The following is a 27,679-nucleotide window of genomic DNA, read 5'->3' as shown; positions in this document are numbered from 1 at the left end:
CCCATGTCCATCAATAGTACCAATGATTCATACAAACCCACAAATATACATTCGAATTTCTATGAGCCTATTCAGAAATAAATTTTGAGATCAGTGAAGTAGCTTAAGTAATAAGAAACGGTGAGGACATGAGAACTTGTTTCCAAATTGTGACTTTCTGTCTTGTCATGAAATAAGTGGTGAGTCTCGAAGGGCGAACCTCGTATCTCATTGGAGATTCTACAGTATCATCACACTCCTAAATGGGTGACTTTTACAAGTTTAATGAACTTGACACTCTTTCTGAAATGTGTTAATTATGAAAAAAATTACAACGGGGAACAGAACCCCCGCCAGGTTTTTCCCTATTTATGCCCACTGACTAATCAGGAGGAGTGACAAATGCCACTTCCGCGTTGAGTGACATCATATGCATACCTACTTTGGGATATAAATAGAGTGAAGCGTATGTTAACAACAAACATATTTACACAATTGTAACAGAACACCGTGAATTGGATAGAGACTCCCAATATCATACGAAAACTGGACCAGTTGCATCATCACGATGCCATTTCACTCCAGTCACATAGTCATAAGACGAGACAGCCGTATACTACATCCAGGTCCTGACAGCCGGCAGGGCTCTCTAGCAGAGCAAGTCCGCAGAAAGCTCCAACACAGCCGGGTCTTTTACGATGACGTTAGCTAGCTAATAGCGTTTGTCAAACTTAATAGACCAACTTACCCGTGTTCCTACGCCACCGTTAATTGAACTTGTTTAGCACGTTTCCCAAACAAAGTGATGTGCTTGATAGTTACTTACAACTGTTAGTGCTATATCTTGAGGAAAAACTACTTGTCAACAGAAGAGGAAAATACTACTCTATCACTTTCAGGTTTTGCTAGCAGTCAGCGTGCTAAAATGGCAGTTGGACCGGTACCATCAAATCGCTTCTCCAGGGGGGAGAACTGGTTCGAGCTGCTATTGTGCAGGAATTTTGCGTTAATATCGTGTGAAATGCGTTCCTATGGATTTTATTCTCGTTCAGAAGATTGAGTCGATTGCTTCTATTGCAATATCTGGTGAATGGTGCTGTTTGGAGCTTGGGTGAAAGTGCACGTGACAGTTCCCTAGGTTGAAATGTGACGTGGTACGATCCACAGAGAAGAGCTGTCTTGTCCTTAATTTCTCACGAGCTCTTTTTGAAGTTTACCTTTTATTTTTAACATTTACGCGACAGTTCTTTTTTAATTTAAAGAAGTGCTGAACATTCTTCGCTTTCGATTAAAATCTTCCTTGTATTTGTTTAACTTTTATTGCAACATTGCATCCTCTTACAGTCAACTTCCTGTTAAAAATGTGTTTTTCTTACTTCTTCATTAGAACGCGCAGCTCGTTGACATTGAGATCAGAATGCGGTTCTGACAACCAGCAATCATGTTGTCCATTTTCGCATTGTTATCTGAATTCCTGATATTGAGGTAGGATTCGTGATATCGCAAACATTTTGAAGTCGAGCTCTGGTTTAATATATATATATCATACCTGCTGTTTCCCACAACGCCTAAAAAACATATATTGTACTTGATTAATTGTACGGAGCATATAACCCTATAGATACAGACAACCACAAAATCTTCCAAAAGAAGTGTAAACATAGGTTAGAGTTGGTTTTTTTTTTATCGATACCATAGATAAATAGATGGACACATAGATAGAAAGATAATGTCTAGAAATTAGTCAGAATTGCATTCAAAATTACTTCTAAAGTATGTCTGTCTATGTATCAGCCATACTACCTACAAGTAACCCCTCCCTTCCCCGACGTCACCTGGGATTAACTTCAGTTCCCTCCTGTCCTGTAACATTGTTGTTGTCAGTGAACAAGATGCAAGTGTCAGAGGTGGGATCTCAGACACTGTTTGCTTGGTGGTGTAAGATGAAATCTTTTGATTCTATGATTCATTCTACAACATAACTGGTCCGGAGAGCAAAAACATTGAGTACACCCATCACAATCGCCATGTTTACCTGCTTTATTTAATTATCTCAGTTTGGAAACTATTATTGATGAGGCCACCACCCATCTCATCTTGTATCCAGCTTTTTGCTTCATCTATAATCTATCCATAATAATCAATGTAGGAATTCTGAAGCTCGTTTTTATCATTTAAGGGCATTTCACTAATGTAGGGGAACATTGATAAGTGTATCATAGACTGGGATCATCCCAATGTGACAGATGAGTTCTAGAATTTGTTAAATGCCTTCTTACTCACAGTAGATAATGATTCAATGACATGCCTTTTCTTTTCATCTACTGCAATTTTATTTTGATAAGGGTGTATTTGGGAGCCCTGATGTAAATTATTTTGATCTGGATTCAGACATCTATGACATAGACCTCAGCCATGTCTACATGAATATGATTTTTACCTAAGGTGTGATTTTGTGATCTCCATTCGTTGCATAGTCTCATACTATATGCAAGCTTGGTCATTTTGCGGCCAAAAAAACACAGTTGTACAATTTGAATTATTTAAATATGAGGTTTCAATGGCAAAGTTAGTACAACGTTTCCCGTACGCTGGCCCCGCCTGTCTGTGATGTAGCCGGTGCGGATCCTGAAGGCAGCGCCGCTGGGAGTCACATGACATGCGAAGCTCTTCGACTGATCTGACACCCATTTAATAATCATGGTAAGCAGATCTAAAAAAAAAAAAATCCGTGATTGTGAAAAAAAAATCCTTGAATGGAGCAACTAATCTGACGTTCCTATATACGTCTAATGTAAAATCAGACGTAGGTTTGGCGCTAATGTGGCCTTCCGTCTTACACTCGCTGGTTAGCTAACTATGCTAACAAGCTACCAACTAGTTGCAAGCTCGTAGAAGGTTTTTTCTTGGCATATTATGAACGTTACGTCTAAGACACTTGCTTTGCTCTTATTTTACACGTTTTGTTGGCTGTGATGTGGATGTAGGAAGACCGTAATGGCCCGACGGGAGCAGCTGGCTGTTTGTTGTTAGCTTGTTCTGCTGTCATGAGTCAAAACGTCTGAACTAATTTCTCCGTAAACAAGGAGGAATATATGATGGCTGGCACTGAGCATCTCATGCTAAGTAGCATTGGAGGCTGTTCGCCACCACAATTTAGCGTATTTCATGCAATATACTCATACTTCCTGCATATTAATGTCAGTTCTAGCAAATCGCCTGGAGGTTGCTGTAAGATGAGGAAGTTCCAGCGGCTGACTCAAGATAATGGCCACCAAAGCCGTTTTGGGAAAACGATGTTGGAATGAATTAACTCTGTTGATTTTGAAACACTGAATTGGAGTGCATAACTGTCTACAGACTGCTGTAGTGTTGCCTTATCCAACCTTGGATCCATTCGTTTAGTGTCAAAGGTCAAGTGGCAAGAATTTGTTTCTGGTTCTGATGAGGAGAGGGAAATCACAAATACTGAAAATACCGTTGGAGTTTTTAAATTCAAAATAGATGTCATTTATTTTCTTGAACAGATTGTCAGCATGTACTTATGAATTGCAACTTAACTTCATTTTAAAGCTTTCTTCCAGATCACCGTAGTATAAACCAACCAAACAGACATTCCAAATGTTCAATGCCTAATGTGTGTATTAGGCAATAAAATTAAACATGAAAAGATACTGGATATCTGATTGAGATATCGAGTGTTTGAATGTGTGAACAGTGAGATGCAAATGCAGGTGAAATTCTTCAGAATGGATGATTATTTGATTGGGGATAGAATTTGACAGCAATGTTTTTGGAAGTAATTATTCTGTTTATTGATTATATTTTTGTATTCAACACAGTTCTGGTCAATTTTAAGTAGACGAAGTAGGATTTCAGTAACTTGTGAATGTTTTGCTTTTGTTTTATCATGTTTATCATGTTTTTTCAAATAAAAATCTGATAGTCTTGCCGCCAAATAATAATCTGTCTGCAAGGATAAGTTGCTCATTGAGAAATATTTTTTAATCAAATTAATTTATCATCAATATCTTTTGATTCTTTGTTGCTTCTTGTTTATAGTAGAGCCAGCACTCCAATATTATGTTATTGTTCATATACAATGTCTAAATGGCACAGTCACATTATTAAGGAAACTTTGTCAGGAGAAGGGTGGAAAATTTAAATTCATATGAGGAATTCTTTATTCCCATCACTAATTTTGCCTTGTCAAACCACCTCAGTCTAACCACATGGAACGCAAACAAACAACTTGTGTGGAAGAAATGCTTACAGCAGCTTACTAAATTCAGCAGCCTGTCACTTAAAAAATATAATCTCTGATCAATCTGAATTGAGTCCCTGCCATAATATTTCCCTTGACAGAAACGCGCTGAACACAGCTATGGTGGCAGCAGATTATTTTTTTCCACTTAAATCTGTGGAAACCCAGGTGTTACAGGAGACTGCAAATTGATGCATTATTATCAGCTAGCTAATATGTTTCAGAGAATGTGCAAGTCCCTCCCTTGTACTGAATGAGAGAGCATTTTGGGTGTCTCATAATTTTGTCTTGTTGTTTTGAACCCATGCAACCATTTGCAACGGAACAGTCCATTCAGTTTGGGGTCACACGTTATTACAGGTTGAAACAGAAATACAGTCTTGGTATCAGATAAACTGTAGGCCAACGTAAAAATGGACTTTGAAATTTATCACTTGGCAGTTGTGTTTTCCACTATTTGAGCTGACAGTAAAGGCAGTATGGTATATACTGTACCAGGGATGTTCATCTTCTGAAAACAGAGTGTCATAAGTGATTGAATGTCTTTAGTGATTGAGTTACCAAAGGACAGTTAAGTGTTACCAAGGTGTACCAGACGCTGATAATTGCCTGCATATAGAGAGTATTGTTTGGTTGGGCAACAAATAGATACACATCAAATAGTGCCCGTGTTTTGTGATTTTATTGTAAAACTTTTGTGAAAATATTTAACTTTATGCATTCAGACATTGCTTATTGTCTGGTGAAAACCTCAGTTTTTATTTTGACAATTCATTGCCAATTCTTTTTTATTTTTTTGTGATAGTTATTTGGTTGGAAAAAAAACTCCAAGAAATTCTGTATTATTCAGCAAGAAAATTGCACTGAGCTAGAATCTACATCACAGTTTAAGCAAAAAACAGTCAGGCAAAAAAAAATAATTTTTTTGTTATTTATCAAATCATACATTTTAAAGGTTTATTCTGTGTTACTATATCAGTAAGTTACATGTTTTTAAAAGGCTGCAAAAGCATTTCATTTTCATTGAAAGTGGAACGCCTACACTCAATTCTGCTGAATATATTAACGCTTCCATCATGCATTCCTAATGAGATATTGTGATGTAAATGAAGATCAAAAAATTGTATTGATATTTTTTCACATTGCCCAGTCCTGCATTAAAATATGTACTACAGTTTTTAATATCAGTTAGAATATATTCAGTATTTACTGTTGCATGTTGACCAGGATACCTTAGCAACACAAAGTGGAAATGAGACTCATTCATGAAATCTGTGCCTCCTCTAGCCAACCACGCAGCAATCTCCTCAGGACGAGCAGGAGAAGCTTCTAGATGAAGCTGTGCAAGCAGTCAAGGTCCAGTCCTTTCAGATGAAGCGATGCCTGGTAGGATGATAAATATCATTAACAATGATCCTGAGTCTGAAAATGTATTTGATGTGTGACTTATTGAATCAACAACTACAACAACTAAAACATGGCTGTCATATGGTCTTGATCGTACTGGTGACAGTTCAGTAATGTGTCACATTAAATGGCTATGAATTATTGGAGCTCCAGATGGCCACAGGTACATCACTCTATGTTTCTGCTACCAAAGACAACAGCTTAACAATAAGTTCAATAGTTAATTTCGATATTTACATATACAACATTTTCTCAGACTTTTAGACAGAAAATTAAAAAAAAACACTTGTTTGGGGCATTTATTTAATTAAGTTCAATATCAGTGAATACTAAAACACAGTTGAAGCCAGAAGTTTACATACACTGTATGAAGGTGCATAATCTTTTTTTCACAGTCTGACATTATATCAAACTGAGCTTTTTCAGTTTGAGGTCAGTAAGGGTTTCCAAAATTATTCTATTAGCTAGATGAACATTTTAGTTTGTTAGCTTTTCCTTTAAACTGTATGAATTGGGTCAATATCATATTCTTCCACAAGCTTCTGACACATGTTTGCTGGTATTGCCCATCGCTCGTAACCCTGCTTGCAGATACATCTTCAGGCCTTTCCAAAAAATGTCTATAGGACTGAGATCAGGGCCTTGTGATGGTCCCTTCAACACATTGACTGTTGTCTTCAAGCAACTGTTACTTATTTGGCATTATCCTTTGGCCATCATCCATTTGAATTTCTGGCTGATATCTTGAGATGCTGCTTCAATACTGCTTCATAATGTTCTTTCTGGATGACATTTATTTTGTGGAGTTCACCAGTCCTTCCTGCAGCCAAACACCCCACATCATAATACAGTCCCCACTTACCTAACATTTGGGATGGTGTTTCTACGCTTGCAACTTTCTCCCTTTTTCCTCAGAATGCAGTGCTCAGTTATTTTCTGATATGTCCCCCCCCCCATGAAGAAGATGATTTCACCCCCCCCCCCAAAATATAGATCAACTTGCAACAAAGAATAGCTATATTAACATTGTTTTTTAGTCTATAGCAGAAATGATTTAAAGTGCATCAAACAATCCTTATTTAAACTATAAACATTTTTTGATCTACTGAACCATTTGATATTGAAAAATAAAATGAAAGAACATCAATAAATAGTAATAAATTCAAATTGATCAGCAGCATTAACCCAGGAGCACAATATATAAAACTTAGCCTACAAAACAAAAATAAATAAAACAATTTGTTCAGATTTTTTTTCTTTTTTTCAAATTAAAATGAGGAAGTCAGGATCAATGGATATGGTGAGCACATTTTGCAGTGCACAGCTTTTCGAAGAGGGGTTTGAAGCATGATACTGCAACTCACAGCAACATACAGGTCTTTCCTCATCTCCCTCCATAGTCACAGTTAAGCCAAGCACTACATACGCTTTGTCATATTTCCACATCTTAGCTTTTGGATGACTTTCATTTGTTGCATTTTCTCTGTTTCTCACCACCTTTCTTATCATCCCTGTTAAATATTTTCCATGTCTCTTGAGGGTTCGTTCATTGCACTTCATATATCCTACTCTGTGCTGCGTGTGCGCATACTCTGCAAAAAATACCTGCACCATTGAGCTAATACTCTGCACACATTCTGACAATGAGAGCCCCACTGCCACCTACTGTGGAGGAGCAATTACCCTCTATTCTAGTAATGCGAAAATATGCATGTTCCCTGGGATCACCCCCCCGCCTCTGCATCACAGGGGGATGCGGGGGTGCGCCCCACTATTTGAGAAGCAATGTCCTAATGTAATGATGATCATTCTGGCCAAAAAGTTCCATTCTAGTGTGATCAAGCTACACATATGTCTTCATAAATTAAGGTCCTGTGTGCATTTGCTAATTGGAATCTGGCCTTCTCCTTGCTGAGTGGCCTTTCAAGCCATGTCAGTACTCTGATAATGTGGATAATGTGGATAGTGGATAATGACACTGTCTTAACAGTGTCAGTCATCATCTTCACAAGATATTTCCTTTTATTCTGGGTTGATATGCAAATTTCACACCCTATTACAATCTTCTCTGACTCAGTTTGCATCATTATCTATCATCTGTGGATAGATAATGTTTTATGGGCACACAACACAGAGGAAGGTGTGATGTCATATAAGGTAAGCACTTGGTATGTCACTGAAAACGGTCACCACAGTAGTTGGAGCCATTCTTGATCAGAGAAAAATCACATTAGTATCAGTGTGTGGCTGTCGACCATCAGACCTGACACACGGGTTGAAAATCAGACTCAGTCATAGGCTGCCAATGGCCAATGAGAACACAATATATATTTAACTCCAGCACAAATTATGTTTCATATTCATTGTATGGTTTAATTTCACCCTCATGATACAGTTATCAACATATACACAGCCAGTTGAATGAATACCAAACACTGATGAGCTGCAGTTTTCAAGTTTTTTTTGAGTGGAGCTGCTCCCCGAACACACACATATTTCAGTTACAACTCATGTCTGTTCTTGAACATAAGGGTGAAGAAGGCAGTAAAAATAAGTTGCAGAGGAAAATAAAAAAAGACCAAACTAGCTCAGATATTCTCTCTTGAATCTAGCATTTTAGATCAAGCTGCTCTTGTTACTATAATTGTGAACAAGCCATGTTGCTATGGAAACAGCTAGCAGTTTCACAGTGCATCGCTGAAATGTGAGCTGACCAGTTGTATGGTTTCCATAATAAGGCACTTTGGCAAGTCTCGTCAAATATCCTGAACAGGCCTCTATTTGTTTGTAATTGATAATAATTTGAATAGCTGTGTATATGAAGCCCTGAAGTTTTAGTTTTAAAGTTTACTGCATCTACAGGACAAGAACAAGCTGATGGATGCTCTGAAACATGCCTCCAACATGCTGGGGGAGCTCAGGACCTCCATGCTCTCCCCAAAGAGCTACTATGAGCTCTGTATCCTTTACTGAGTTTAACTTATTGGCTGGAAGTTTGGTAAAAAGGATGTGATGAAATAAAAAACTAACCATCTGCACATTCGGAACAAAGGCTGTGCAGTTGCTTTACTGACCAAGTCTGATAATAAAGATCCTTGATGAATCACAAAGGAATAGAGACACCTTTACCCCTTCGAAAAGAAACTTTCTGTCTGACGTCTGTTTTTTACTCATTTTACTAGCTTGTGGGTCACATTTTTGGCACCTAAGTGACCGAGATGTAACCAAAAGATTCCGGTCATTTTTCAAAATAAAAGATTTTTCAAAATAAAGATTGGTCGGACTCAGACAATATATCCAACGGAAATAATTGATTATTTCTTGTGCGGCCCGATACCAATTGATCCATGGACCGTTGGATCAATTGGCGGTCCCCAACCCCCAGTCCGCGGCCTAGGTGTTGGGGACCACTGATCTAGAAGCAGTAAAGGTCAATTATTATTGGGTCTAAAATATACCAATCTGTGTTATTTCATAATATTTCTTATTAATACAATAGCAGGAATAAGTGTTAAAGGGACTACATCAAAACTAAACCTTTTTTTTGAATAAAATAAAAGTTAAGTAAGCATAAAAATACATTCTACAAGGGATTGGTAATTATGTAATGTGATGGCGCAATCTTCTTTTCATTGCCAAATTTACACCAAGAGGACTTGTTTATTGGCTTATTTTTATTTTTATGTTTATTGGCTTGCTGATTCAAATAAAAGAAAAAGATGGTCTCATTACAATGTATCTAATTCTTTTATCCTCCGCTTAGTGCACCAAATATGATTACATCTCTCCCATTGACTATGTTAAACAGATTTTTTTTTTATTATTATTAATAGTCATTCAGGAAGGACAAACAAGAAAAGAAGGTGAAATATGTTTCCTCTCAGACTGTTCAACATTGCAGAGGATGTGTCAAAAAGGTTGTGCAGTTTGCACATTGGTTTTAATTTGTATATACTCATAATGTATATCTTATTTAAGAACTTTTATTTTTCATTACTCTATTAATTACTTGATTTTGATTTGTATCATAGCATTTGTTTCCTCAGCACAAAGGGCTCTGGTTCTTTTCCCACTGGGGGCCTTCCTGTGTGGAGTGTACATGTTCTCCCTGTGTCTATGTGGGTTTCCTCTGGTTTCCTCCCTAAAGCCAGAAACATGCAGGAGGTTCATTGGAATGATTTGGAAAAAAATCCCAAATGTGGGAATGAGAGAGTGACTGGTTGTCTCAATATGTGGCCATGCATTCAACTGGCACATGGACCAGGGTTGCATTGGGCTGCCTGTCCAATGACTGCTGAAATAAGCTCCAGCATCCCAGTGACCCTGTGTGGAAAAAGCTGTCGAGCATGGATGGATGGGTGGTATATTATAGCTTTCATTTTCCTTTTTTTCCTATTCATTCCTGACATGGTGTCTTTTTTATGTGTCTTATTTAAATCTGTCTTTATCAATCTAATTACAGTCTTAATGGCCAGGTTTCATATATGTAAACACCATGACTGTGTCTGTGCTCTGAATGCATCACATATCTTACTTGTAAAAGATACTCGTGCTAAATTAGTCCTTGACAGAGCATCAGACATGGCTATCTCCGATGAGCTCCACTACCTGGAAGTTTATCTGACTGATGAGTTTGCGAAAGGACGCAAGGTGGCAGATCTGTATGAGCTTGTCCAGTACGCTGGCAACATCATCCCCCGGCTGTAAGTATCAATCTCTAACCGCTATGGAGTTAGAAAATTAAAGGATTAATCAAAGTGTTACTGATTCCTCTAGACATGTGAATCCACGATAAACTCAGTCCTATCATGTCACAAATATGCAGTGGAAGTCATCTCCAGGTTGTAAATGATTAGTTGAAGGAGCTGTAATTATCAGTAATTAAGTGATACATTCTTCAATATTGTTGACACGTTCCGATGTTTTTAATACATTTTTGAATAAATCAGACTCCTTTTATTTTTTTATTTGTCTCCTAACTAACTGCTGATGTTTCCACAGGGTTACAATACGTCAGTGAGGTCCCCCCAAACAAAAGTTTTAAAAAGCTATACACTTTGATGATTTAATTTCACTGTTCTAAAATAAAAGCGACATTTAAATGATTGAATCAATTAATCACAGGGAGGTCTGAACTACAAAAACTTTCCAGATTTTTTTGGTGTTTCTATTATCAATGCCATTTTTTTTGACAGTCAGCTCAGCAGGATCTCAGGCTTCTTTTGTGTTTCTTATTTCAAATGTAAATATGAGCCGCTCTGTCCACAGCTACCTGCTGATAACAGTTGGCGTGGTCTACGTGCGCTCCTTCCCCCAGTCTCGTAAGGACATCCTGAAGGACCTGGTGGAGATGTGCCGGGGGGTCCAGCACCCACTCCGGGGTCTCTTTCTCCGAAACTATCTTCTACAGTGCACCCGCAACATCCTTCCTGATGACGGCGAGCAGGCAGAGTAAGATGCCTACGTCGATTCACCGCTTTCCTTTTCTGAATGTAACACTTTGGGACTATTGTTTGTTTTTCTTAGTTTCTTAGTTTCCTTGATCTGCAACTTAATTCTAGTGCAAAATACCAAATGTCATGTTTTTAATGCAAACTTGTGAGCCTTAGGAGAAGCAATTGAGTCATTTTAAGGAATATCTTATAATTGGATTTTCCAGTAATTCTAAACTGTTTTTCAGGGTTATTTAGAAATATGTAACCCTAATGTGTGTCAAGTTGAAAGCTTTATTTTGCTTGATATAAACATTGTCAGGGTGATTTGATGTTGAACCTAATGTTTGCTTATCCATATTAAAAATGAAAACAAAGTGCTTTTCTCTCACCAGAGGGACTGAAGAGATGACAGGTGACATCAACGACTCCATCGACTTTGTGCTGCTGAACTTTGCGGAGATGAACAAGCTGTGGGTCCGAATGCAGCACCAGGGTCACAGTCGGGACCGGGAGAAGCGGGAGAAGGAGCGTCAGGAGCTCCGGATCCTGGTGGGAACCAACCTTGTGCGTCTCAGCCAGCTGGAAGGTGTCAATGTGGACAAGTACAAACAGGTGTGGAAATGATTTGTGTGTAACATTATGAATTTTTGTCTCATAATTCTGTTTCTGCTTGTGAAACAGTTTTTTTTTTCCTCTACAGATTGTCCTTCCTGGAGTGTTGGAGCAGGTGGTGAACTGCAGAGACTCACTGGCACAGGAGTATCTGATGGAGTGTATTATTCAGGTCTGATACTGCTGTAACTATCACCCTGAATCACAGCAGGACAGTCAAATCTGGGGATCACAAAAGTTATTACATATATCAATTAGACTGAATTTAATATAATCATATGATTTCATCATATTAGATAATATCAATTAACGAAAATAGCCTAATATGAACACAAACAAAAATAGTCATAGCATAAAAAAAAAAAAAGAAGACGATGACTTCTTCTTGTTTTGGCTTTTCCCTTCAGGGGTCGCCACAGCGAATCAACCTTCTCCGTCTAACCCTATTCTATGTATCCTCCTCTCTCACACCAACTACCTTCATATACTCTCTCACTACGTCCATAAATCTTCTCTTTTGTCTTCTGCTAGACCTCCTGCCTGGCAGCTCCAATTGTAGCATCCATCTACCAATATATTCAATCCCTCCTCTGTACATGACCAAACCATCTCAGTCTGGCTTCTCTGACTTTCTCTCCAAAACATCTTATATGTGCTGTTCCCCTGATACTCATTCCTGATCCTATCCATCCTGGTCACTCCCAAAGAGAACCTTAGTATCTTCATCTCTGCATAGCGTAAAAATCATTATCCTCATTAATTTGTTTTAGAAAGTAGTAGGGTTAATACATGAGTACAAAAACGTAAGCATTTAAGGCACATATACAACTCAAGGCCTGCGGCCCACATTTACGTGAATTTCCTTCGGGCCCCATAATAATATTAAATCTAGTTTGTATTAGTGCTGGTCCACTGTAATATTGCACATGCCACCATAGCTCTGCAATTCCCACAATGCACTACAAGTACATTGGCTCGTCAATCACAGGCACACAACTTCAAGTTCATCAGCTGCCTTATGGAGCTACTCAGCTGTGTCAGCTTCAACTACCCCCCTCTCCCCAGAAAATTACTAAATGAAAGGTGGACTTTGAGAACAGGTGTTTTCAAGGCAGGTGGGAGGCAGACAATATGTCCGCGGATATAAAAACTACAAAGCTCAGAGTCCTCTGTGGAGCATGTTGCTGTAATGAAAGAATGATTACTATCTTAGACTAGAGAGCATCACAGAGCAGCAAACTGAGCTTTATTGCATTTTCAGTGTTTAATTCAGTTTCATTTTTGTTTTTTTTCTCTTACCACTACTGGACATTTTATTTTTCCTTCAAGGATTTTTTTGGGGGGCGGCTGTTGTTTGCCTGTAGAAAAATGTTTTCACTTGAATTTTCTCTGGAAAAGCTGCAGATAGAGCTATTAGAATTTTTCTTTTCTTTTTTTGTATCATGTATTTGATAATCCATGGTGTTTTATAGGCTTTGTTAGTTCTATGTTCAATATGTCCAATAAGGTAATTTCATTAACTTTCCACTAAACATGAAACTAGTCCAGCCCTCTTAGTTTGACACCCCTGGCTCATTTTTTATTTTGATCAAATCTCAAAACCAAATGACCAGAGAAATACTTTATGCTGTTCTGCATTTTAATAGGTTTTCCCCGATGAGTTCCACCTCCAGACGCTGAACCCGTTCCTGCGTTCCTGTGCTGAGCTCCATCAACACGTCAACGTCAAAAACATTATCATCGCCCTCATAGACAGGTGGTATTTCATTCACTCTTTCTAAATGTCAGCATTTGAATCTGCAAGTCAAAAGAAAGGATAGCGTAATGAAACTCATGAAGACAAAATTCTGTCAGATTTTTTTTTTTGCTTTTTACAAACTACATATATGGACATATCGGATGATAATTTACCTTTAGAAATCTACTGAAAAATAATAATAAAATGATAAATGTTTGCTTCATACCCCTCAAAAGACAGTTGTTGTCTTGAGTCTGCAGATTTTTTTCAGGAGGAATGAGGAAAAAGTCTAAGTCCCTTGCAAGGTAACGTCCCTGCCATGTGTAATGTGTCTCAGACTCGCCCTGTTTGCCCATCGAGAAGACGGCCCTGGTATCCCAGCCGAGATCAAATTGTTCGACATCTTCTCTCAGCAGGTGGCCACTGTTATTCAGGTAGGCTACAAATATTTTCTATGCTTCTGTACACACTTTTGAAATACTTCTGACCATAAAGAATGGATCCCATCTCCTGGTCCAGTTGATCTATAGCAATTACTACCAATCATGTTTTACTGAGGCCATATTGAAGGAGTAATGCCATAGATACTGCAGCCAATGGGATGGTTGTAATCTCATAAATGTTTTTAGTCATTCAACTGTCAACGCTTTTGTTCCTGTTGCCAAAAATAGAACATTGACAACAGAATATGATATGATTAGCTGAACAATGCTTACAAGACAAAACTTTTAGCCTGACCAGATGTTTATTTTTGCCCCCCCACCACCTCCCCCCCCCACCCCCCCATCCAGTCTCGCCAGGACATGCCCTCGGAGGATGTGGTCTCTCTGCAGGTGTCCCTCATCAACCTGGCCATGAAGTGCTACCCAGACCGCGTAGACTATGTGGACAAGGTTCTAGAGAGTACAGTGGAGATTTTCAATAAGCTCAACCTGGAACAGTAAGTCCATAAACACCTCCAGGGGTGCCTGGAGTTTGAAACATACCACATACCACAGTGAATCTTTCAAGTCAAGGGCATTAAATAATTGAATGTAATATGTAAGCCTCAATGAAAAATTTAAAGCAATCCCCTTAAGGCCTAATGTCTTTTTTTAACAGTACTATTGCTGGTATAAGACCGTTATTAATAGAGCTGATAGTATATGGTGGTTTGTAAATTAAAATAAAAAATAGCTGGAGCAAGAATTAAGAGTATATTAAGAGTTTTGTACTTGGTTTTACTACCTACTTCATTTTGCTGTTAATGTCAGGCAGTTTTTATTTTTAAATGTATGTGTTTTCCTGACATCTAAAGCACTTTCCTCTAAGTAATGTATGAATGGTTTTGGGCAAATTTATTATTGAGTTTGTCAAATCCAGTATTTCGTAGGAAATGTTATCAATCCCATTTTCTTAAGATTATAACACAGTACATATAGATATAGATGTCACATAATGTTGTTTTCAGTAAAAATTAAATTTATTCAAGAAAAAAATCTTGCCAACAGACTGACAAATGAATTCATCTTTACACTTCCCTGCTATCATCTGTAACATCCCTTCATGCTTTCCATCTGCAGCATAGCAACTAGCAGCGCTGTGTCCAAGGAGCTGATGCGGCTGCTAAAGATCCCTGTCGACATGTACAACAACATCCTGACAGTACTTCAACTCAAACACTTCCCGCCCCTGTTCGAGTACTTCGACTACGAGTCACGCAAGACCATGAGCTGCTATGTGCTAAGCAACACACTGGACTATAACACCACCATTGTGGCCCAGGAACAGGTCTTGACACACACTCCTCATGCACACACATGCATCCATACCCCCATTTTTATGCCATTCACGCCATACTTTCTACAGTCACTCTTTGTAACTTGGGTTAAAGGGGTTTTATTAGGTGGATATACTGTGTGTCCAGGAGACCATGTGGAAAGGTAGTAGGGCTAGAGGCTTAGGAGCAGGTTTTAAGTAGTACTATCATTGTACTGACAGAAAGATAAATGCAGCAGGAGTTATCTTGAAGGAGCAGTTTGTGAGGAATGTTCTGGAGGGGAAAAGAATGTCAGATAGACTTATGAGTCTGAAACTGGAAATTGAAGGTATGATACTCAATGTTATTAGTGGCTATGCCCCTCAGGTGAGATGTAAGTTTAGAGGAGAAGTTCTGGAATGAGTTAGATGAATTAATGCAAATTGTCCCCAGAGATGAGACAGTGGTAATTGTTGCAGACTTCAATTGGCATGTTGGTGTAGGCAATAGAGGGGATGAAGAAGTAATGGGCAACTATCCAGTCATGGAGACATAACTGTACCATTGACAAGCCTCTCCTAGCAGCACATTGTTGAAGCACCCATCTAGCTGTGCCCATCTAGCTTTTAGCCAGCGATTAGCTTTTTTTGTTTTCTTCATTGCGGTTAAGAGTATCCGCTGCTTTTTGCCAGTCTCTCACTAGTTTCTTGCTCACTCCAAGCTTTCCTTCTGCTGCTTGTTCACCGTTTTCAGCTGCATATTTTGCTACTTGGAGCTTGTAATCTGCAGAATATGATTTTCCTTTTGGGGGCATTTGTGATCAGTCTTTCTCAGTTATATTTATAAGTTGATGTTTACATTTTACGTTTTCCGTGTTACATTTTCCGGGAGTAATAGGAGTAGCAGATACTGCCACACAAGCCTAGAGCGCACTTTCGCGGCTGTCTGTGTTAAGATAGCAAATGTGAAATTACTGTATAATTTTTCAATATATTATTTGCACCTAAGTATAAGTCCAGGACCAGCCAGACCGTGAAAAAAAGTGTGACTTATAGTCCGAAAAATACGGTATGTTAAACTGGTGCAGGACATGTAGAGAATCTCCATGGACCATGATGTCTGCAGATGACATTGTGATCTGCGGTGAGACAGGGAACAGGTTGAGGAAAATCTAGCACGGTGCAGGTATGCTCTGGAAAGGAGAGGAATGAAGGTTAGTCCCAGAAAGACAATATATGTGTGTGAATGAGAGGAACCCAGGTGGAATGGTGAGGCTACAGGGAGTGAAGATCAAGAAGTTGGAGAATTTCAAGTACTTAGGGTCAACAGTCCAGAGCAATGGAAAGTATGGAAAAGAGGTAGAGAAACGGGTTCAGGCTGGTTGGAATTGGTGGAGAAAAGTGTCAGGGTTACAGCATGATAGAAGACTATCAGCCAGAATAAAAGGAAAGGTGTGCAAGACAGTGGTGAGACCAGTGATCCTGTATGGCCTAGAAACAGTTACAATGACGAAAAGACAGGAGGCAGAGCTAGAGGTTTCCGAGATGAAGATGCTATAGTTCTCTTTGGGAGTAACCAGGATGGATAGGATCAGGAATGTGTCCATCAGAGGGACAGCACATGTTAAATGTTTTGGGGAGAAGGTCAGAGAACCAAGACTGAGATTCATGTACAGGGGAGGGATAATGAATGTACTGGTAGACGTATACTGGAATCTGAGCTGCCAGGCAGGAGGTCTAGAGTAGGCCTGGCCAACTTGTGGCTCTCAAGCTGCATGCGACTGTTGCGTTCATGTCGATTTTTGTGTTTGTGTGTTTTTTTATTTTTGCGGTGTGCGTAGAACGCTGGAGTGGCATGTGATTGTACAAGTAAAAAGCCAGCCTGGTCTAGAGGAAGACCAAAGAGAAGATTTAGGGACGTAGTGAGAGAGGATATGAAGTTAGTTGGTGTGAGAGTGGAGGATGCAAAGAATAGTGTTAGATGGAGAAGAGTGACTTGATGTGGCAACCTCTGAAAGGAAAAGCCAAAAGGAGAAGAAGAAAATGGATACACAAAAAACTACATAAAAAGTCAAAAATGGAATTCCAAGCAATTTGAGATGTGATATTGATTTTATACTTTAACTTTTACTCTTAGACAAGATAAGTTACAGAAGAAGCTGCAAAGGAAAACTGTTTTTATTTTTAAAAAATACAATCAATACAAAAATGCAGTCCAAGATTGCAGTGTTGGAAAAATAGAAATGCTCATGCACACACACACACATACGCAGAAGAGTCATTATAGGACAAGACTCCTCCATTGATTATGCATTAAATACTGAACTATACCATTCAAATAAGTTCAAAGCATTGTCTTGTTTTTCATCATTTCTTTTTTCGTTTTACATTCGTTTACATCACTTCTCGGCCTTTCGCTAAGCTCAAGTGTAGTATCTATGCTTATCATTTCAATATCTGATATGTCCCGAGTGGGGGCTTTAGGGGGCGGCGTGGCACAGGAGGTCAAGCAATCGTCTTTGGAACAAACATTCCTGGTTTGATTCCTTCTAGTGTGTTAAATGTTGTTGAACACGACACTGAACCCCTAACTTCTCACCTGGCGCTGATGGAGGTCAACCTACTGCTCATGGTTCATCAATGATGGGTTAATTGCAGAGAATGAATTTCCCCACGAGGGATTAATAAAGTATAAATTATTATTTTTTCCAATTAATTACCCCTAATTGTCCCAATACCAAGATCTTTGTTCTTTATCGATTTTTAATTGCACTAAATGATTTATTAGTTGACTGGGCATTGTTGATTTTGACTTTATAACTGTAACATTGAAGTACTGAAGTGCTTCTCCATGTCTTTTACAAGCTCACAGCAGCATCACATCTGATCTGCTGAGAGCTGATAATGATAAAGCCCTAGAGTCCATTCCTAATCCCAATTAGCATCTTCATAGCTTTTTATAATTGTTTATTCCATATCGTATTTCAGAATGATCTGTTTGATCTCATGATGTCAGGTTTAGGTGCCCTATTTTCTCTAAATTATAAATAAAACTAACCTACTACTACTATCTTAGAAGGATTATCCTAAATAAACTATGCCACTCAATTCTCTGCTCTCCCTGGTCACTGTAGGTGGACTCCATCTTGAGCCTGGTCTCCACATTGATTCAGGACCAGCCAGATCAGCCAGCTGATGACCCCGACCCCGAGGACTTTGCAGAGGAGCAGAGCCTCGTGGGTCGCTTCATTCACCTGCTGCACTCCGAAGACCCTGACCAGCAATACCTGGTTGGTTCACCCCTCAGTGAAGAAGCCCATTGGGATTTTAAGCATTATATATGCAAGCACGTCAGAGTACCCAGTGTGTCACTCCAGCTCTGTTCTATTGTTTGATGAGCCATTAAATTCTTTAAAGGAGTGATATTTGAAAAGAGCGTAAGAATTCAGCATCAAGAGGGTCTTTTTTTGCTAATGAAATTAGTTTTTCCTTTTCGCTTTTTTTAAAACAGTGACATTGAAATAGATAATACTGTCACAATGACACAATTATGCTTCATACTGGATGATTGTTGTGATTCTTTATATTCTCATATATATTTATTGTAGATTCTATGTGCTACTTATGACCCTCGTTTACACATAGCACATTATTCAATTGTAATTTTCTGATTGTGTATAACTTAAGGTAAGGTAATTTCAAAATGTGTGTGTAATTTCCTGGTAATGGTCTTAATTTTCAGATATTTCAAAAGACTGTTTTCAACTAATCCTGGGTGATCATAAAAAAATCTATTGAACTTTGAACTAACTCAGGCAGGTATTACTACTCTGGCCTTTCTTGATTAATTCATTTGTGTTTGTGATCAGATCCTGAACACAGCACGTAAACACTTTGGGGCAGGAGGGAACCAGCGGATCCGCTATACGTTGCCCCCACTGGTGTTTGCCGCTTACCAGCTGGCCTTCAGATACAAGGAGAACTCATCACTGGTGGGGTCTCCTCATCCTCACAAACCTTTGACACCAATTGTCTGCTCTCCCAATGACATTTCTCTCTCCACAGGACGACAAGTGGGAGAAAAAATGTCAGAAGATCTTTTCGTTTGCCCACCAGACCATCAGTGCGCTCATCAAGGCTGAGCTTGCTGAACTGCCTCTGAGACTCTTCTTGCAGGGGGCGCTGGCAGCAGGCGAGATTGGTTTTGAGAACCACGAGACTGTAGCTTACGAATTCATGTCACAGGTATTTTTCCATATAGTCTACAGTGTTTTATGAATGTTTTACATGTTTTCCTAGTGAACTGTTGTTCAAGTTATTCAGTTTTTTATAAATGAAAGAAAAAATATGTTGTTTATGCTGGCATGACTGTATCTTTAGATCCAGCTAGATCTTAAGCAAACTGCCCTTTTTGTTATATGTGTATGTTTGCAGTGGTGGAGAGTAAATAAAGTCACTACAGTGTATTCAAATTCAGCTGTCCTTGGGAATTTGTTGCACTAGATTCCCTTAAGTTTTAATCCTCACAAATTGAATGCTTTCATTAAAAAAAGCCGAGAGTCACCCCACTTGGTCAAATTAGCTGCATTATTGATGGATAATGCTAAACAATGACCAGTAAACGTGTAACATTAGTTCAGTAAACAATGCAGCCTGACTCAAACTGAAACTCATCCTAAGTGTCTTTGTTTCCAGGCCTTCTCCTTGTATGAGGACGAGATCAGTGACTCCAAAGCTCAGCTGGCAGCCATCACACTGATCATCGGTACATTTGAGCGGATGCGATGTTTCAGCGAGGAGAACCACGAGCCTCTGAGAACTCAGTGTGCACTCGCTGCTTCCAAGCTACTGAAGAAACCCGACCAGTGCCGAGCTGTGAGCATCTGTGCCCACCTATTCTGGTCTGGACGCAGCACAGACAAGAACGGCGAGGAGGTGAGTTATTTTGGTCTTGGTTGCCGAGGCACACATAAAATGGTGCTCATATTTTCCGTTTCTCTGAAGATCCGCGACGGTAAGCGGGTGATGGAGTGTCTAAAGAAAGCTCTGAAGATTGCCAACCAGTGCATGGACCCGTCACTGCAGGTCCAACTCTTCATCGAAATCCTCAACAGATACATCTGCTTCTACGAGAGGGAGAATGATGCGGTAGGACTCAGTTCAAATCAATTTCAGCAGAAATTGTACATCATGTTAAGATCCCAAACATTGCTGAGTCGTATTCAAAACTTAAATTACACTGAAAAATATTTGTAAAACAAGCAACTATGGATTCAGGTACAAATAAAATTCAATACATCAGTGCTAATAAATATAGCTAATTAATGTGTTGTTGCAATTTATCTGAGCAAGAATTAGTGTGCAGTTGACTTCTCACCAAAGTATTAAATAACTTTGAACAAAGGGAGAATACTCACAACATGAATTGCAACATAGTGTCTTCCTAATCCTCTGCAGGGTTTGTTTTTTATACAGGAAGACCTGTGTCACGGCATGCGTCATTTGGTATGAGTATAACATAAGAAAGCAGGAAAGTCTATAAAGTAAGAAAACATTGAAGTCAATGATCTATCTATGATCTATAATCCAAATCTCTGGTAAGAAGTGGGATAAAATGTTTTAAAGGATGTGTCTGGGACACCTCTTTGTAAGCACTATAACTGTTTCACAGATCAGAAGCTGGTTACAGAAACAGCAAAACATGCTCCGCAAGAAGTAATAGCACATTAAAATTGTCCATTACATAGGTACATACTGTACATTTTCCATTACATTTCCACCTTTTTTGATAATGTTACATGGTGAGAAGCACGGTAAAGGAAAACAACCCTAGGTTCGGCAAACTGAAGTTTTGATAGACTAGCATTGTGCCCCTTTTCTGGAGGTGCTTAATAAGAGTTCTGTATTCATTATGCATTATTCTTTTGAAATACTTTATAATATCCTTGACACAGTCTAGTAAAGGTATAACATTTGCCGTTAAATTCGAAAGTGAACCAGAATTGGCTGTCCGAATGAACTGGACCACTGAAGAAGGCATAAGGTGCCCTTTGTTTCATGGCAACATTTATCACTTTGATGTCCTGGACAAATCTACACTCTGTGCTGTCCAGTGTTTTCTTCACTGGAAATAATGGAGTTTGTACCACTCAATATCAACAGAATCACTCCTGTCGCAAGGAGGGAATTAAACAATGGTGTAATGCCATTACACCACTTCCTCTTTCAGTGGATACTGTTGCTTACAGGGTCGATTGTAATATTTGGGCATGATTTTAACTGGCTCACACCCCTCAGTTAATCCCACATAATATTTGTGTTTTGACCACAGGGAACTTGAGGACTTGCCAACTTCCTTTAGCAAAGGGAATTGAACAGGACATCTGTTGACATTTACATATTGTGGATCGGTGTTAGTTGTGATGCTATTCTAGCTGATCATATCACAGAGAGAATTTGCTGAACTGTTTTTTTTTGTATATGCGGAGGGACAGTGAGAACATAGCATCAGGGTCTCTTTCCAGCTTTCAACTGTAATGCAGCGCTTTACAGTTTCCTCACCCCCATTTCCTCCCATTTATCCTTATTATGTTTAAATAATGAAATATGTCTTGCAGACATGGTCACATCAAACAATGAATATTAACCATGATTCAGAGAAATAGCCAATACCACCCTGTGGTTATCCCAGAACATTATTATAGATTCCGTGGTATCTTTCATTATCTGAAACCATATTTTCTCATAAGGAACATCATGTCCCATGGTCATATGAGAGGAACACTGGAGTTCAGATATAGACATAAAGTCTGTGTAATTGTGATTGACTAGATTGGTTGCTCAACAGGCTAAAAAGGAGGTCTGTTTTTCTTCACGCAATTGCCATTGGTATGAGGGGAGTGAGTTTTTTTGAGTGCTCGAGACTTGACATCTCCTAAAATAAAATCACTTGATTGGTCATTGATACTTTTGAGTTTATCTGGGGTAGAGATTGGACTGTTTCAAAATTTACACATGAGGTCACGACCCAGTAAATTTATTGGACAGAGGTCTGATAGTAGAAATGAATTGAGTTTCTCACCCACTTCTGTTTGCCATATGAGTGGAGCCATCAATCTTTCTCTTACTGTGTGCCCTGATGCTCCTACAGAGTACATGATCCGGTCCCTCAGCTTTGGAGGTCTGCCAAAGGTGCTTGTTCTTATTACTGAGTTCCTTGCCGGGACCCCACAAGAAAAACAATGCTATCTATTGCTACTGTATGGGTTAGTTCAGGGAAGTTTTTGTATCTTTGTCACAAATTTCAACAAGAGGTTCTTCTTTGCGTGTGGCAGAGCAAGTACATACGTCATTCGTGTCCGTCAGATCTTTTGGAGTGGACACTCCGCTGTCCTCCTGTCCTAGCCAGCCAGCCTATGGTGTTTCCCATCGGGCACTGGGCCCGCCAATGGTCAGGTTCCCTGCACATGAAATAGGCGTTTGGGTCATCCGGTACATTTTATCACACTGGTATCGCAGATGGCCAGCTCTAATTGCCATAATAGCAGTGTTGATATCAGTTGACGGCGACACTGCCTCTTCCACACCCTCCTCTTGCTCCACTTCTTTTATCGCATCTTTCTATTCCTGCTCAACCTCTTGCTACAGTCTCTTCCCGATCCTCTGCAGGGATTGTCTTTTGTACAGGAAGACCGATGTCACGGCATACATGAAAGTCTTTAAAGTTGGAAAGCATTAAAGTCTATGATATGTCTCTGCTCTGTAATCTACATCTATAATCTGAATCTATAGAAGTGGGATACAATGTTTTATAGGACGTGTCTGTGCACAGACAAAAACTTTTTACAGGTCTGGCGGTGGTTACAAAAAGAGCAAAACATCCTGCGCTAGAAGTCACACTAAAGTTGTCCATAACATTTCTACATAAAATTTTGCATTAATAAATGCAGACTCAAACTGCTGTACATCCTCCACATAGACACTAAACATTGTATACACTTTTTTCATCCTACTATTACATTGCCAGATCTTATCCTATAGCACTTGTTGTAATCTATAATTTATTACAGAGTAAATGACCTGTAGTTTCGGCAGCTTAATTGAATAGTTAGAGCGCTTTGTACTTGTTTGTTTTAACGTGTGCCAGATTGTAGAATATTTATAAAAATTCTATTAGAATATCATGACCAGAGAAACTGATAAAACACATCTGTGTACATCACCCTTCTAGGTGACTGTCCAGGTATTAAACCAGCTGATCCTGAAAATCAGGGAGGACCTGCCAAGCCTGGAGGCAAGTGAGGAGACTGAGCAGATCAACAAACACTTCCACAACACACTGGAGCATCTCCGCCTGCAGAGAGAGTCGCCTGAGTCGGAGGGTCCCGTCTACGAGGGCCTGGTCCTTTAAAACGATGACCATTATTAGACGTGATTATAACCCAAGTTTACGACCGACCACGAGAACAAACACCATCCCATCTCGTAGGCAGGAGTACAGAGGAATGTCATGATGTCCCCATTATTATTATTGTTATTATATTATTATTATTATTACCCTCCCCCCCACACAAACTGATCATCACTAGCAGAATCTTCTCTACAACTTGTTTGAAGATTTAAATAGCAAGTAGGCAGGGCTTTGCTTCACATGTGTTCAGACCTTTTGAAATCACTGACAACAATAATAAATTTGGCAAATACCTTTGTGTTTGTTTCTCAATCATGTAATTGGGAGACAATTAACAAGCCTAATCTGCATGAATGTTACTTTCAACATGGATTATCCAGCTATTTAATCTCAAGAACTCGATCAAAATCACAGAAATAAGAACATGATGGTTATATTCTTCACTTAACATTAAGGAAGGTCTGCTTGAATATCAGTGACATCTGGAAAATCCTAACACAGTTGTAAGGCTTTGAACACAAACATTGCACACACATCTTTTGTAACAGGCAAATGCTCTATAATTTACATATTTTCTTCTCCTTGGCAAAATTTATGTGGAATAACCCCTCTGCATTTACCCTGAACACACTGAAAAGCATGGTTTCTTCCTAAATTGCTACTCAACTAGTTTGTCTCTTACTTACATCATGTAATTATCAATAGTGACTAACTAGCTGTCATGGCTGTGTCCTGAATCATTTACACCTCATATTCCATCGTGTGTGAACTGAGTCGAGGCGTTAAAGCCTCCACTCTAGAGTTTTTTCTTTCTGAAATGGCTTTACGTTTTCAGCATGTCAGGCTCCTAGCGATCTGAGGACCAGACCAACTTTGACCCCTGTGAAAGAACCTGATGATGTGCCGCAGTGTCTGAACTTGTGCAGCTCAGTTCATTTGCATGAAGCTCTTGAGTCCCCTCTCTTGTCTCCTGCTGCAAAAACATTCCATGTAGGCAAAGCAAGTAGGTGGTAAGAGGCAGAGCGGTCATGTTTCCTGTGAATATATTTTCAGTTGGGATGGGAAGTAAGAAATGTTAAAATTCATGATTTCCATTGTCCTAGTCTGAACACATTGTTGAGTCAAACAAGCTGTAGCAAGTGATTCCACTTTGTCAACCTCATAACACAGCCACTGATTTTCATCAACAAGAGACATTGAGAAGTTTGGAGGTATAAGATTCCGATGGGTTTTTTTTCTTGATTCCCATTCCTACAAAGCAATTGGTTTGTAGACTGATGTGTCAAAAGGTGTCGGTAGATGCCATAATGCCATTCTGGGAGCTTGTCAGACAGCTGTCAAACCTGGAAAAAAATTGTATTTTTATTTCACACAGCATTCCTAATTTCCCTCATGCTACAGTCATCCAATGCCAAAATTATTCTCACTATCGATTTTGTAATATTTCACTGGAAAATCAGAAATTCCTGAAAGTTAAATGATAATAAACTGTCACAGAAAAAACATCAAAATGAGCAACAAAGTCACAGCAAATAGGCAAGAGATTACACAAACATTGCTAGACATTACCTCAAAAAGGGAGGTGGGAAATTGGATTTTTTTCGTTTCAATATAAGAAATTCGTATTAAAATTACATAATTTGTATTCATAAGTCTGTCCGAAACATTCATAGAAGTATCACTGCTCTCAATGTTAAACAGATCGATAATATATAGATATCTGGAAATATAAGAACACCATGTCAGTCAAGTGGGGCAGGAAGTCACTCACAAGAACACAAGGAAGACAAAAGAGTAGCATAGTGTCTTGTACTAAAATAAACCTTGACAGACTCATCATATGGCTCATCCTTATATCAATGTGATAGAGGCCGGCAGTAGATTTTCAACAAACAACCAGGCTCGTCATAGAAAAACGCAATGTAGGAAGAATGAATGATTGGAACTCTTATCCACTGCTGCAGCACATACCAGAAAGTAACGTCCATATCCTCTTAAACTATGTGAAGCCTCTTCGCTATGTTATTTTAGAAGAGCAAACTTAAGGGAAAATGGTCAGGTCACTAGGTTGGGGCAGAAAAATAGCTGTGATACTAAAGCCGTAACTAGGACAGGACAGGTTTGTCACAATGTAGATGTTTGGGTGTCGGGCAACAGACGCGCCACGCCTGTTAACGGTCTATCTGTTGGCAGTCTCTTCCTATTTTAATCTGTGAACCCACTTGTAAATCACATGAAGAAAAAAAATTAATTGATTAAATAGCGATTATCATGTTCATTTGCTGAAATAAAACAGAAATTCTTTAACAGAACGTATTTGCTTTTTTGTTAATTTTGCATATACAGTATATCAGTATAATAAAGAATTATCATTAATAAATTGAGTGACTGTCTTGTGCTGCCTTGCACACATTATGTTCTCTATGTGTTCATTTTGCTTCACATTTCAAGTATTACTGCCAATTGGTTTTAATGGATTAATTCATCTCATTATCCGAATCCTGGAATAATGAGAAGTTAAATCCGTCACATCGAGCATAATTTATTTCAGTCCTTCAAAAGATAAAATCACTGTCGATTAGGGACTAACTTTGGTAATGGAATGAGAAAAAATGTTAAATGTGCCTCTTGTAAGGTTTTGAGCTACAAGAGCCATATATGTCTTTCAAACCAGGCAACTATATTTACAAAAATATATCCAACCGTACTGAAGAAAACCAAAACCTTGAACAATTAATAAACCCACATATTTTTTGAAACTTAAAAAATAATATGTAATTATGACAGTGTTTGGCATGGATTAGCTACCACAACACCATGTTTGAATATGTGGTTGTTCAAAGCTGTGCATGGTACCACAACACTTTAGACCGGAGGATGTCTTCCAAATACAGGGGTTTCACACTCCTGTGGGTCTTTATTACTTGTCCCTGTTCAGAACCTGCCAGAGCTGTTATCCACATTCTTGGCACAATGTCCACAGATTTGGGTGGGGGCTGGGTCCTGCCAGGGCTGCCCTTGGTCACGGTCCTGCCTGTCTTCATGGACAGTATCTGGAGTCTCATTAATTGGTAAACAGCTCATTTACAGTTAGGCCTAGAAATATTTGGACAGTGACACAAGTTTTGTTATATTAGCCGTTTACAAAAACATAACTTAAAGGACATAAAGTGCAGACTCTCGGTTGTGATTTGAGAGTATTCATATCCAAATTGGAGCAAGGGTTTAGAAATTACAGCTTTTTAAGACAGAGGTGACTCTTTTTCAAGGGACCAAAAGTAATTGGACAATTGACTCAGAAGGCTGCAAAAAAATGGCAAGGCTGCATGAGCTCTTGGCGGTAATCTGTCATCAGTTCAGTAGTTAAAAGTTCCGGAGTTGATTCCAGGTGTGATGTTTGCATTTGGAAGCTGTTGCTGTGAACACACTACATGCAGTTAAAGGAGCTCTCAATGGAGGTGAAACAGACCGTCCTGAGGCTGAAAAAAAGAAGAAATCCATCAGAGAGATAGTAGAAATGTTAGGAGTGGCCAAATCAACAGTTTGCTTCATTCTGTGGAAAAAAAGGGTGCACTGGTGAGCTTTGGAATGCAAAAAGGCCTATATGTCCAGAGACAACAACAGTGGTGGATGCCACAGAATCCGCTGAATCCTTTCCATGGTGAAGAAAAACCCTTCACAACATCCACTCAAGTGATGAACACTCTCCAGGAAGTAGGTGTATCAGTATCTAAGTCTACCATAATATTTATGGAGAGTAAATACACAGGATTCACAACAAGGTGCAAACCATTGATCAATCTCAAAAATGGAAAGGCCAGAATTGACTTTGCCAAAAAACACCTGAAGAAGCCAGCCCAGTTCTGGAACAGCATTATTTGGACAGATAAGACTAAAATCACCTGTACCAGAATGATGGAAAGAAGAAAGTTTGGAGTAGAATTGGAACAGCTCATGATCCAAAGCACACCAGATCTTCTGTTAAACATGGTGAAGGCAGTGTGATGGCACGGGCATGCTTGGCTTCCAATGGCTTTGGGTCATTTTTGTTTATTGATGATGTGACAAAAAGCAGAGGCAGTTGTATGAATTCTGAA

The 27,679-nt window shown here is 39.0% G+C and overlaps 2 protein-coding genes and 1 pseudogene across 2 annotated transcripts in view; 2 read left to right on the top strand and 1 right to left on the bottom strand.

Moving 5' to 3' along the window:
* The window catches only part of celf1 (cugbp, Elav-like family member 1), a 28,675-nt gene extending 27,761 nt beyond the window's left edge, over positions 1-914 (bottom strand). Inside the window, exon 1 of the mRNA XM_086143698.1 lies at positions 728-914. The gene's annotated coding sequence lies outside the window, so the exon portion shown is untranslated. The remainder of the gene's footprint in view (positions 1-727) is intronic.
* Positions 915-2,566: 1,652 nt separating this feature from the next.
* On the top strand, positions 2,567-25,962 carry vps35 (VPS35 retromer complex component). Its single transcript, XM_086143695.1, has 17 exons — positions 2,567-2,682; positions 5,531-5,629; positions 8,513-8,609; positions 10,230-10,353; positions 10,919-11,101; positions 11,478-11,697; positions 11,786-11,869; positions 13,344-13,453; positions 13,773-13,869; positions 14,227-14,375; positions 14,998-15,205; positions 18,307-18,462; positions 19,042-19,164; positions 19,238-19,417; positions 19,868-20,107; positions 20,177-20,320; positions 23,403-25,962. Exons 1-17 carry the CDS (start codon positions 2,680-2,682, stop codon positions 23,580-23,582), a joined length of 2,397 nt encoding a protein of 798 aa, XP_085999821.1. The 5' UTR covers positions 2,567-2,679; the 3' UTR covers positions 23,583-25,962.
* LOC147235590 (U2 spliceosomal RNA) lies at positions 17,571-17,691 on the top strand (annotated as a pseudogene).
* Positions 25,963-27,679: the final 1,717 nt, after the last annotated feature.

Source organism: Fistularia commersonii, chromosome 3, assembly GCF_037954325.1.
Source record: "Fistularia commersonii isolate RoL2024-O1a breed Wild chromosome 3, RoL_Fcom_v1.0, whole genome shotgun sequence".
In the NCBI taxonomy this organism is placed as follows: domain Eukaryota; kingdom Metazoa; phylum Chordata; class Actinopteri; order Syngnathiformes; family Fistulariidae; genus Fistularia; species Fistularia commersonii.
Note: the sequence above shows the minus strand (reverse complement) of the source record. Positions and strands in the feature narration are given on the sequence as shown.